The following is a 13,239-nucleotide window of genomic DNA, read 5'->3' on the forward strand; positions in this document are numbered from 1 at the left end:
TGCAGGTTAACTGTGTGTTTATTCAAACAACTTTTAATGTTACAGTAGCTAAACAGAATTCTGTCTGGCACTTGGTCCCAGATCTGTTCCATGCCTGTCCAATCCCTACCCCATGTCTGATACATACAGGAAATCATCAATCCTTACACTTAAAATTCACATATGGATACACTGTAGGAGAATAATATGTAAACAATGAACAGAAATCTTCCACCCTCAGACTTTCCTGTCTCCAGGAATCCCTTTGCAGTCTCTGGTCTCCTCGCAAGGTTGATCCAGGTTTTCAGGTAAAACAAGGCTCATACCTGGGAAACTATGCCTTTCGGTACTGCCTTGTAAGGTGTTGTCTTATTCTTGTTGAATAAAATCACATTAAATTTCGACTACAGTTTAGTTAGATTGGGCAGGATAGTAAAGGGTGCAGGGAGGGGAAAGATGGCATTGGACTGGATGGGATATTAAAGGAGGAAGGCCAGACACGGGGTGGGGGTTCTGACTGGGAATGCCATTGTTGGTGTACCTACAGCAAATATACTATAGTCGTTCAAAAACGTAACTCACCCTGATCAAGGGCAATTAGGGATGGGAAATAAATGCTGGCCCAGCCAGTGATGCCCACATCCCATGAGTGAATTTAAAAAAGCATTAAAGAGTGCAGGGATGGAGGTGACTTAGATTGGATGATTTGGAAGTGCCGGTGTTGGACTGGGGTGTACAAAGTTAAAAAATCACAACACCAGGTTATAGTCCAACAGGTTTAATTGGAAGCACCAGCTTTTGAAGCGCAACTCCATCAGGTGATTGTCTGATAGAGTGGCGCTCCGAAAGCTAGTGCTTCCAATTAAACCTGTTGGACTATAACCTGGTGTTGTGCGATTTTTAACTTTGTAGACTCGGTGACATATTAAAGTTTATAGGGGCTGAGAGAATAGATATGGGGAAGTAATATCTGGACAGGTTTCGATGGGTGAAGGACTTTAATGCTTGAGGATTTTAATCATTCAGTATCATTTCAGCCAGAGAGTTAAGATGTTGTCCATTAGGTGACACTAGTGCAGGCAGGTTGGGGTTGGTGTATTCTGTTCAAAGACTGACCCAATATCTCAGTAATGAATCACACACTCAGCCTCGACTAATGGAACTAAATATCTTCTTTCTGTGAGCTGCAAAGTCTGGGTCAGTTTTGAATGAGCTCCTAGAGGGCTCAAAGCCAAGCTGGTGAGCCTCCCTCCCTGGACTATCAGGCTGCCTTGGTGTATTCGACAGGAATTAAATTAATGCAGTTGGAAATGATTCCTTGTGTTGTACCTAGTCTAAGAGTCCTCAATGCAAACATCAGCAACAAAATAACGAAGAATAAGGAATTAGGAGAAGGCAGAGAAGGAGAAAATAATTCACCAGCATCCTTTACTCCAATAGACATCAGGGAAGAAAAAAAATTCCTTTGAAAGGTCACCTGCCTCAAGACATTTGCTCTGTCCCCGAGGGCCAGCGGTTAGACAGATTTCACCGACTTCAGGCCAACCTGAGAGTGTTTTTGAAAGAACAGACCGCATTCACTGGGATGAAGTATGTTCAGAGGAATTCAGTGTAAATTCTTTGGGTAGAAATTTTGAAATTCAGCCCAAGTTAGGGAACTATTAAAAAGAAATCTTTCGAGTAACCCTTTGCATTCAAAACTTCCCCAGTGGATCCAAAACACTGATAAACTAATGGACTTAGAGGTGCATATTATGCCACCAGCTGGGCATTGTACCAGACCACTCTGTTTTCAATGGTTCTTTCATACAATCTCTCAGAAAACTAGGCCATTTGACCCTTCATTTCTATGCTGAAAAAGCTTTCCAATTAATCACACTCTGCTATTTGCCAGGGGCTCTGCATTTTCTCCCCCATCACTTAAATGATTTATCCAAGGGGACACAGGAATGTAATTGTAAGGCAGAACTCCAGACTCATGTTTTGAAAACATAAGTTAAAATTCCACCTTGGTGGATGGTGAAATTTGAATTCAATAAAAATCTGGATTTAAAAGCTATCCCACTGTTAATTGCTGTAACTGCTGATTTTTGTAAAAGTCCAAGTGGTTCAGTAAGTGACTCCAGACTCTCAGCAATCTGGAAAAGGAAAAAGATGGTCCGCAAAAAAAAGGGATTTGGATTGTGGGAAGGCAGATATTATTAAAACATGGCAGGATCTGGCCAATATAGCCTGGGAAAGGTTACTTCTCGGTAAATCCTCAGCAGAACAGTGGGAGGTGTTCTGTGCACGGCCCACTCTTGCTGCCGTGCCGATGACACTTAATCACCACAAAATGATTTAAAGAAGAAAAAAGAACAAAAGGAAAAACGAAGAGGAGAAAGGAAGAAAGAAAGCAGATGGGAGTGGACGAGCCCCTGCTACTTCGCTGCCGTCTTGAATCTGTGAGGGCTGGATAAGAAAAGAGACTTTTAATAGGTATAAAGGGAGCAAATCAACAGAGGCCATAGTGGAATTTAGAAAGAACAAAGGGAAGGGGATAACCAGGGACACAGACCTATTAGGGTCCAAAGGGCAATTTGAGAGTGGAGAACATTAGTAGGGTGTTAAAACGAGTAAGAGAAAGTAAGGACTGCAGATGCTGGAGATCAGAATAGAGAGTGTGGGGCTGGAAAAGCACAGCAGGTCAGGCAGCATCTAAGGAGCAGGAGAATCGATGTTTCGGGCAAAAGGCTGATTGATGAAGGGCTAATGCTCGAAACGTCGATTCTCCTGCTCCTTGGATGCTGCCTGACCTGTTAAAACAAGTACTTTACATCTGTCTTCACTTTGGAGGAGGGTGTAGGCACAGATTTCAGGAAGATGTACTGAGAGGGTCTTGAGCTGTGCAAGGATGTGTTTCTGCCATGCAGTCCTGATCACTGTACTATCGGAAGGGTGTGTTTGCATCCCTAATGCCAGGGGTAAGGATTTCTCCAAGTGGGCACAGGACATTCTGAAAGGGGAGGGTAAATAGTCAGAGATTGTGATCCATATTGGAACTAAAGAAATAGGCTGGAAGGGTGATAAGATACTGTAAAGAGATTTAGAGAATTAGACATAAAGTTACAAAGTAGGATCTCTGGGGTTGTCATCTCCAAATTACTTCCCGTGCTCATGAGGCCAGAAATAGGAAGATAGTCCAGCTGAATACGTGGCTAAAGAGTTGGTGTAGGAGGGAGGGAATCAAAAGCTGGATCACTGGAATCTCTTCCAGGGTAGGTGGGACCTGTTCAAAAAAAAAAATGGATTGTACCTAAACTGGAGGGGCTCCAATTTCCACGTGGGGAGGTTTGCTAGTGCCATTCAGGAGGATATCAACTTGTATGGCAGATGGGTGGGAACGAAAGCAATGTGAGAGAAGGTAGAGGTTAATAGGATGGAGAAGCACAGCCAATTTAATGAACAAAGCTGGACTACAACAAGTCCCTGAATAAGACAGGAGGGAGAAATAATAAAAAAGATGCTAAAGTCAGGATAGGGTGTACAGCCAAAGTTAGAGTTCTTTTCACAAATGCATAGAATGTAAGGAACAAATTAAATGAGCTGCAGGCACAGATTCAATTTGAAAACTATGATATAGCAGATATTAAGCAGACATGGCTGCAGAATAGTCCGGACTGGGATCTAAACATACTAGGACATAAGGTTTACAGGAGGGAGAGAGAAAATGGCAGATGGGTCTACAGTGTCAGATCCCTACCGTGTGGAAACAGGTCATTTGATTTGTAGATTACTTACAGTGTGGAAACAGGCCCTTCGGCCCAACAAGTCCACACCGACCCTCCGAAGAGCAACGCACCCATTCCCCTACATTTACCCCTTCACCTAACACTACGGGCAATTTAGCATGGCCAATTCACCTAACCTGCACATTTTTGGACTATGGGAGGAAACCGGAGCACCCAGAGGAAACCCACGCAGACACGGGGAGTGTGTGCAAACTCCACACAGACAGTTGCCAGAGGTGGGAATTGAACCCGGGTCTCTGGTGCTGTGAGGCAGCAGTGCTAACCACTGTGCCACCATACCGCCCATTTGGCCCAAAGGTCCACACCGACCCTCCGAAGAGTAACCCACCCAAACTCATTCCCTTACCCTTTTACTCTACACTTACCCCTGACTAATGCACCTAAACTACACATCCCTGAACACTATGGGCAATGAGCAAGGCCAATCCATCTAGCCTGCACATCTCTGGATTGTGGGAGGAAACCGGAGCACCCAGAGGAAACCCACGCAGACATATGCAAACTCCCCACAGACAGTTGCCTGATGCTGGAATCGAACCTGGGTCCCTGGCACTGTGAGGCAGCAGTGCTAACCACTGAACCACTGTGTCATCCACAGAAGCATTACTAATTAGAAACAAAATCTTATGGTGAGGGAGAAAGCATCCAGTGGAGACATTATAGGTGGAACTGAGGAATTGTAAAGCAACTAAAACCTCGAGCGGTGTCATCTATAGACCACCGGGTAGTAGGTCAGAAGTGCTAGATTGTATAAATGCTGAAATCAAGCAACCATGTAGCAGATGCAGAATAGTATTAATGAGGAATTTTAATCTTACCATAGGCTGGGAGAGACAGACAAGTTGCTTGTGGCACTCCACTCTTTAAGAAGGGTGACAGATGGGAACCAGGGAATTACAGACCATTTAGCCTGGCCCATGTTTAACTTGAGCCACGAGACTTCAAGGGATCCAGAGTCAGAATCAATGTTAAGGACTCCAAAAAAAAAAACTCTCTCCTGTTGTATACTGCTGTGCCACCACCTGTGTTGGGCCTGTCACGCTAAAGGGACAGGACATATTCAGGGATGGTGATGCTGGCATCGGGGACATTATCTATTAGGTATGATCGTTGCTTGAATTGTCTGTAAAACAGCCCTCCCAATTAACCAGGAGGAAAAAGAAATTAGAGGCTGAGAGGAAGCTAGCTAGGAATGTAAAATCAAATAGCATGAGCTTATTTTGGGATCTAAAAAGGTAAAGAACAAAGTAAGTGCTGGTCCTCGAAAAGGGTGAGAATGAGGAGCTAATAGAAGATAATAAGGAAATGGTGAATAGAATAAACAAATGTTTATTTCTGTATTCACTACAGAGGATCCAAAAATTTCTGATAATAGCTGTAAGTCAAGAGATGGAAGAGACAGAGGAACTGAGTGAAATCACTATCATGAGACACCCTGGTTTAATCCTACGGCCTTAAAAGAGGTGACCAAAACAGCAGATTGATGTTAATTTTCCAAAGTTCCCTCACTTCAAGAAAGGTTCGATCATACGACAGAGTAGAAACTTGAACCCCTCGATTCAAGAAGGAAGAGGGCAGAAAGTTGTGGGAAACTGTAGGTCAGTTTGCTTGATGTTTCTCTGAGGAAGATATTAGAGTCAATCATTATATAGAGATTATAGCTGTGCACCGGAAAAAGCTCAAAGTAATCAGGAAGAGTCAGCATGGTTTTGAATAAAAAGGAAATCAATTTAAATCAATTTTTGGAGTTCTTTAGTGTGGATAAAAAGGCTGAAGATGCAAGATACTTGTAATTTCAAAAGGCATTTGATAAAATATTGTATCAAAGATTTGTGGGTAAAATAAAAGCTCATGGTTTCGTGGGTAATTAATATGTTAGCATGGATAGAGGATTGGCTGGCTGGCAGAAAACAGTTTGCATAAATGGGTCTTTGGCAGGATGGGACTAGTGGAATCCTGCAGAGATCTGTGCTGGGGCCTCAGCCTTTTACTACCTATAAGAAAGATGAGGCAAGCGAAGGTGTGGTAGCCAAATTCACAGATAGCACCAAGGTAAGTAGCAAAGTAAGTTTTGAAGTTTTGCATAAAGAGAGTTTAAGTAAGTGGACAAAAATCAGACAATGGGAAAATGTGAAGTTGTTATTTTGGCTGGAAGAATGATTGTTGAATTCCAACTTGCAGAGGGATTTAGATGCACTGGTGCATCAGTGACAAAAAGTTAGCATGCAACAACAGCTCATAATCAAGCTATTGGGGATGCCATCTTTTATTATGACAGGAGCTGATCAAGAACAAAAGGGATGTTATGCTTCACTTGTACAGGGCATTGGTGAGAACATATTTTGAATATGTGCAGTCTTTGTCTCCTTATTTAAGAAAGAACGTAAACGCACTGGTAGTGTTTCAGAGAACGCTTACTAGACCAACAGTTAGAATGAGTGAGCTGTCTTATGAAGATAGGCTGGGTTTATTTCTACTGGATATTAAAAAAGTGGTGACCTGACTGAAGTATATAATGTTCTGAATGGACTTGACAAGGGAACCACAGGAAGGATGTTTTCCCTGTTGGTCAATCCAGAACTCAGGGACACTGTTTCTAAATTGGGGGGTTGCCCCCTCAGGACTGAGATGAGGATAACTTTGCTGAGTGCTTTGCAATTTTAGAACACACTGTCTCGGAAGGTGCAGCAAGATGGATCGTTGAGGTGGTTAGGTGGGAATGTGAAATTCAAAACACTAACAGATCAGCCATAAATCTTAGTGCATGATAGAAAACGTTCAAGGGGCTGAGTGGACTACTTTGGCTCCTATTTCATATGTTTACATCGCCCTCCTGCAGTTTCTCCTCGTGCAGTTTACCAAAAGGTTTCAGATTTTGAACACCTTCATTAAAGTCTCTTCCTATCACTCTCTTCTCTTAAAATTCCCAGTCTCTGCATCTCCCCACATTTTTAATGGATCTCATCCTTGGATTTAATACTGGCAAATTTCCTTTGTACCCTTGCCAAGGCCTTGACTTCTTTTCAATTATTTTTCTCTCTCACTAATTGTTTTTATGATGGAGAGGAGGCAGAATGCTGCAGCAGCTACAATAGAAGGACACACATGCATGCTGGAGAAAGCCCCTGCAGTCGCCCTGTGATACTCAGAATAGATAAGGGAATAAATTAAACAAATGCAGCAATTTGCCGGCTATCGCTGATACTGCTGTCCACGTTCTACCTTGCCTCAAAACTCCATTTCTGTACATTGTCAAATTCTTTGAGACTGGATCTAAATTTCTCATCCACAGCTTTGCATTCCTCCTTGGTCTCACTGCGCCCGATCGATGCAACATTCTCCATCCTCCACCACTGCAAAAAAACAAGCTATTCCTTGAATGCCTCCTCCCGTTCTCTAAATCCTACTGACCGTTGTCTTAACTCTTGATATGCAACACTCCGCATCCCTCATTTTTAAAACTCCTCTCTGAAGAAGTTTGTTGTCAATCCTCTATAGTTCCACTGCGTCAGTGCCTATTTTATAACCATGCCTCTGTGAAGCACCTGGGCACATCCATCTATATTAAAAGGCACTGCTATAAATACAGGCTCAGTAATGCTGCTGGATTCTGGGGGCCACCCCTCTTCAAAACCAAACCAAAGTGCTCCAGCATGGCCTACAGGGAGAGAACAGGCCGCCCTTGAGCAGGCCTGACAATGGAATTCTTGTCCACACCACATAGCTGAACACAAGACTCCTGCTTGCATTATAATTCAATGCACTAGTTCATCAGCACCATCTTCTCAACAGCAAATGGGGATGGGCGATAAAGACTGGCCTTGCAAACAATCTTCACAACCTATGAACAAAGTTAAATAAAAATATGGGCTGGTCTGTAGGGAAGACTGGATGGTTCCTTCCCAGAGGTAAACTAGGTCAAATGGCCTCTTCTGTGCTGCAAGCTTTTATGAAATAGTGTGGGGTGCAAAACAGGAGGGTTTGCATATACGGATGCAAGTTGAATGCAAGAAAAGGGAATTGTTGGAGAGAGGTGGGACAAGAGAACAGAATGTGGACAGTTTTGGGGCAGAGGGAGGGAGGGGCAGGGGGATCAACAGTAAGTTGGTAAGTTTCATCCAGGTCGGAAATGTCCAATATAACACTGGAAAAAGATGTTGCAGTGGACAGTAAATGAAGTGCCATTGAAACAAACAGACTTGCTCCTGATTTCGAAGTTCTGTACGAGTGATAACAAATGGGGCCCTACTTTCAGGACACTGGCTTACTACATTCACAGCTCGCCAACAGCCCCTAGTGACAGACACACGCACTGCAGCAGAATAGCAAAAGCAGCTCTACAACTTAGAAATGTCAGAGACGCATTGAAAATCTGATCATTTGCAGTTACTGGCACAGCATGTAATGCATACCCTGAATGATTAACCAAAGCAGAATGCATACTAGCTACGAGCATTTCGTAGATGTTTAAAGATACAATTACAAGGAGATATGGGAACACAGCTTGCACATAGGCTTGGGGTAGTCTGCTGGAGTAGATGATACAATTGCAACAATATTTAGGCTTATTCACTTATTAATCTGTCTGAATAATTAACATTAATCCTCAAAACATTAAACTTTCAACCCTACAACATCAGAAATGTTACTTAAGGACAGATATTAATATGCAGAAGAGGATGATTAAGGTACCTAGAATGGGAGGCTTCAGTTCTTCAAAAAGCTAAAAGGGAGGAAGAATTTGTGGTGAACTAAAGCTGGGAGAATTGTGGGGGTGGGGAGGGGGGAAAAGAGGATGAAAGAGAGAACAGGCTGGTGGGATAAGAGAGGCTGCAGCAAGTTGAGAGGAGAAGGATCTGTAAAACCGGACAAAGCTATTTCACAGTTCTGCGGGAGAGGAGCAAGGGAGTACATTTAAAAGAAGGGGCAGTAGTTAGTTTTTTTTTTACAAGGGGGAGGATTGTCAGGGTAGCAAACAGTGTTGGAACTGAACACAATAGTTTTTAAGCAACAAAACAAGAGGAAAGGATTAAATGAGTCGTTTTACCTTGACAGCTGGCACATACATTATAGGCCAAATTTAACTCTTTCCACACTGATAAATCCCACCACCCCATGCATTTATAACAAATGCACCATCGCTCTCCACACAGGCTCAATTGCACTGAGTAAGCACACCACAGGTTCAATACTGTTCAAAGCTCCCTTGATACTGTCCCCATCAAACACATGCAGAGCTGGAACAGAACAGTTAGAGACAGAGTGGAGTTTCCTGAACACTGTCCCTGTCTTTATCCAAACATAGAAGAATACTGCCCACAGACATTCTACAGAAGACTAGGAGCCAGTGAGCAATCATGAGCATCAATGGTTCTCCTGCAGTTGGTGCCGCATTGTCTATCCTAGTTGTAGTACGGGTTTCAGAAATACAGTATATTTATTTCATTTCCAACTTAATCTGGAAAATGCGTTTGGTATACCAAAGGAAGATGATTGCTTGAAAATCAAATATTCCCACCTCATGTGGATTAAACTTGGCATCTCCAAACTGCCCCTTCTGGATTCTGTGGATGAGATCGATCTGTTCATCTGTTAGTCGAATTTCAGTGCCGGTCATCTTATCTGGAATGGTTCGCCTATGGAAAAGTAGTGGGGAGGGTGGAGAAACAGGGGGGTCAAGAAAATTATAGTTGTTTAAAAAACTACCATATCATTTCCTTCACCATACCCTTGTTCAAGCTCTCAACTATGAGCCTGTCTTAATCTTTAAACTATCAATAAAGATAAGTATCACAAGCAACCAATAGGAAAAGCACAAAAGAAAACCATAACAACAAGAAACAAAACTAGGATAATCAGCTCTTTGAGCTCACTACATCATTCAGTAAGCTCATGACTGCTGGATTTCGCCTCTGACTCCGGTTTCCTGCCTGTCTCTAGTAACATCGATTCCTCACATTGATTATAGATTACTTTCAGAATGAATTACTTGAAGGTGCTGGGATTGGCCTGAGGTGGACCAAGTTAAAAATCACACAACATCAGGTTCTAGTCCAACAGGTTTATTTGGAAGCACTAGCTTTCAGAGCGCTGCTCCTTCATCAGGTCCTTCACCTCCACAACCACCTGATGGAGGAGCAGTTCTCTGAAAGCTAGTGCTTCCAAATAAACCTGTTGGACTAGAACCTGGTATTGTGTGATCTTTAACTTTTTCAAAATGAAGGTAGGTAGGGGAAACCGAGGCTACAAATGAATAGATCAGCACGAAAGTTTTAAAAATCAAATTAAGAACGAAGTAATTAAAATAGAGATACCGGACCAGGTGATGCATTGTCCCTGCATGATGTGGGAGATGATGGACCAAGTGTTGGCTGCTTGAGGAAATCCAGCTCAGAATTAGTGAGGTGGAGTTTGAGCTTTGAACATTATGACATGTTAGGGAGGGGGATAGTTACCTGGATACTGTGTTTCAGGAGGCAGTCACACTCCTTAGATTAACTACCTCAAATTTGTTCAGTGGTCAGGGACAGGAGGATGCGAGGAGGTAGAGGGATCTCAGAGGTAGTGCTGAAGGAGTCTCAGCCCTTGAGCCTATCCAACAGGTTTGAAACTCTTGCTCTATGGATGAGAGAGTGTGGGCTGTAAGAAGGATGAACAAACTGACCATAACAACGTCGTATTGAGAACCATTGGCAGGGGTGGAAGTGGGAGAAAAGAGAAGTGTAGTTGTGATTGGGGATTGTATGATCAGGGGAATAGACACTATTCTACGGCCAGGACTGAATGTTCCGAAGGCTATGTTGTCTGTCTGGTGCCCAGGTTCAAGATCTCTCATCCAGGCTGTGGAGGCGTGTAGAATGTGAGGGAAAAAGAGAGGATTTTTTTCTTTATTCATTCACATGGTGAGGGCGTCACTGACTAGGACAGCATGTATTGCCCTTCCCTAGTTGCCCAGAGGGCAGTTAGGAGTCAACCATATTGCTGTGGGTCTGGAGTCACACATATGCCAGACCAGGTAAGGATGGCAGTTTCCTTCCCTACAGGACATTAGTGAACCAGATAGGTTTTCCAACAATCGACATGCCATCATTAGATTCTTATTTCCAGATATTTACTGAATTCAAGTTCCACCGTCTGCCGTGGTGGGATTCAAATCCAGGTCCCCAGAATGTCATCTGGGTCTCTGGATTAACAGTCAAGCAATGATACCATCAGGCCATTGCCTCGGTCCAAACGATATAGCTACAAAGAGAATCCGATAAGGAAACTTGAGCAGCAAGGGGCTAAGTTAAAAAACAGAACCAAAAAGGTCAATTTCTGGATTACTACCTGAGCCATGAGCTAAGTGGCACAGGGTGAACAAGATTCAAAAGAAAAACATATGGTTCTAAAGCTTGGTGTGGGGAAGTATTGAGGAAGAAGGGAACTGTTCCAAAGGGGATTGGCTCCTCCTAAATCATGCTGGGGCCAGGGTCCTGGCAAATCGCATAATTCGAGCTGTGGATAGTGCTTTAAACTATGTAATCAAGGGGATGGTTTCTGTTGCACGCGTGTTGGGGTGTGCGTGTGCGCACTCATGCTCAAAAGGGGTCATTAAAGTTTCCAGAACAAGATATTCCATACACAACAGAGTATGGAAAGAGTCAGGAACCTAACTTCAGGCACAGCAGATAAGGGGATAACTGTGAGAAGGGAGGAGGCGTGAACTCAGTCACTGGTGAGATTTTAGGCTCCATTATTAAGGATGAGTTTGCAGAGTACTTGGAAATGCACTGCAAAATAGGGCTGAGTCAGCACGGTTTCGTCAAGGGGAGGTCATGACTGACAAATCTATTAGAATTCTTTGAGGTGGTAATCAGCAACTTAGACCAAGGAGAGTCAGTGGACATATCTATTTAGATCACCAAAAGGTCTTTGATAAGGTGCCGAACAGGAAACTGCAAAATAGGGCAAGACCCCATGATACTACGAGTAAGGTACTGGCATGAATAAAGGATTGGCTGACTGGCACAAAGCAGAGAGTGGGATGAAAGGGATTTTTTTTTAGGATGGCTGCTGGTGACAAGTGGAGTTCCGCAGGGGTCCATCTTGGGACCACAACTATTCACATTATATGCTAACAATCTGGACAAAGGAACTGAGGGCGTTGTGTCATCAGCAAATATGGAAACAATGACAGGTGGAGGGACAAATAGTGTTGGGGGAGTGGGGAGGCTGCAGAAGGGCCTGGACAGGTTAGGAGAGTGGGCGAAGATGGAATGCAATGTGGAAAAGTGTGACATGTTGCACTTTGGTTGGAAAAATAGAGGTATAAAATATTTTCTAAATGGGGAAAGGTTTCAGAAATCTGAAGCACCAAGGGATTTGGGAGTCCAAGTTCAGGATTCTCTTAAAGTTAATATGCAGGTTCAGTCGGCAGCTGGGAAGGCAAATCTAACATTAGAATTAATTTTGAGACGGCTGGAATAAAACAGCAGAGAGGTATTGCTGCGGCTGTACAAGGCTCTGGTCAGACCAGGAGAGACCAGGATCCAAGGGCACAGCTTGAGTGTGAAGGGATGACCCTTTAGAAAAGATATGAGGGGGAATTTCTTCAGCTACAGGGTAGTTAGCCTGTGGAACACATGGCTGCAGAGAGCCATGGAGGCCAAGTCAATGAGTGTATTTAAAACAGAAATGGATAGGTTCTTGATTAGTAAGATGATCAGTTACAGGGAGAAGGCAGGAAAATCATGCTGAGAAACTTTTCAGCTGTGATCAAATGGTGGAGCAGACAGGATGGGCTGAATAGCCTAATTCTGCTCCTATACCTTATGGTCTTATTTCTGATATTCAGTCTTGAATATATTCAATAACCCAACCTCCAATTAGTTTGGCAAGGGGGTGGGAACCAGAGCTGTATATCTGAGAGGTGGGGGGATAGTTGTAGATGGGGCAGTGAATCTATCTGGAAGGTTTCTCACGTGATGAAACAAAGGGATCGGTTAAAGTGTGTCTGCTGTAACACAAGGAACATCAGAAATAAGAGCATGGATCAGTACTTGGGACTATGATGTTGTGGTCATAATGGAAGCATGGGTTTCACAGGGGTGGGAATGATTGCTAGATGCTCCAGGGGTTAGAACATTTAAAAAGAACTTGGAAAAAGAGGGAGTGTAGCATCACTAATCAGAGAGTACATCACAGTTACAGAAATGAAGGTTGTTGAGGAAGGTTTGTCTACTGAGTCAGTATGGGTGGAAGTTAGGAACAGCAAGGGAGCAGCCATCTCATTGGGGGTTTTCTACAGACCCCCTAATAGCAGTAGAGAGATTAAAAAACTCATAGGCTGGATTTTGGAAAAAATGCAGATGCAGCAGGGTTGTTGTTATGGGTGACTGGAACCTCCTTAGTGCAGATGGTTTGGATGGAGCCATTTTTGTCAAGTGTTCAGGAGGGTTTCCTTACTCAGTATGTAGACAGGCAGACG

The 13,239-nt window shown here is 43.3% G+C and overlaps 1 protein-coding gene across 3 annotated transcripts in view; it reads right to left on the reverse strand.

The window, feature by feature from the left end:
* bop1 (BOP1 ribosomal biogenesis factor) overlaps positions 1 to 13,239 on the reverse strand; it is a 170,338-nt gene that overhangs the window by 21,892 nt on the left and 135,207 nt on the right. For all 3 annotated transcript variants that reach the window (XM_072576465.1, XM_072576467.1, XM_072576466.1), the window contains one exon: positions 9,289 to 9,406. In XM_072576465.1, coding sequence (XP_072432566.1) covers positions 9,289 to 9,406 — 118 coding nt within the window. The remainder of the gene's footprint in view (positions 1 to 9,288; positions 9,407 to 13,239) is intronic.

The sequence above is a fragment of the Chiloscyllium punctatum genome, chromosome 8 (genome assembly GCF_047496795.1).
Source record: "Chiloscyllium punctatum isolate Juve2018m chromosome 8, sChiPun1.3, whole genome shotgun sequence".
Classification (NCBI taxonomy): domain Eukaryota; kingdom Metazoa; phylum Chordata; class Chondrichthyes; order Orectolobiformes; family Hemiscylliidae; genus Chiloscyllium; species Chiloscyllium punctatum.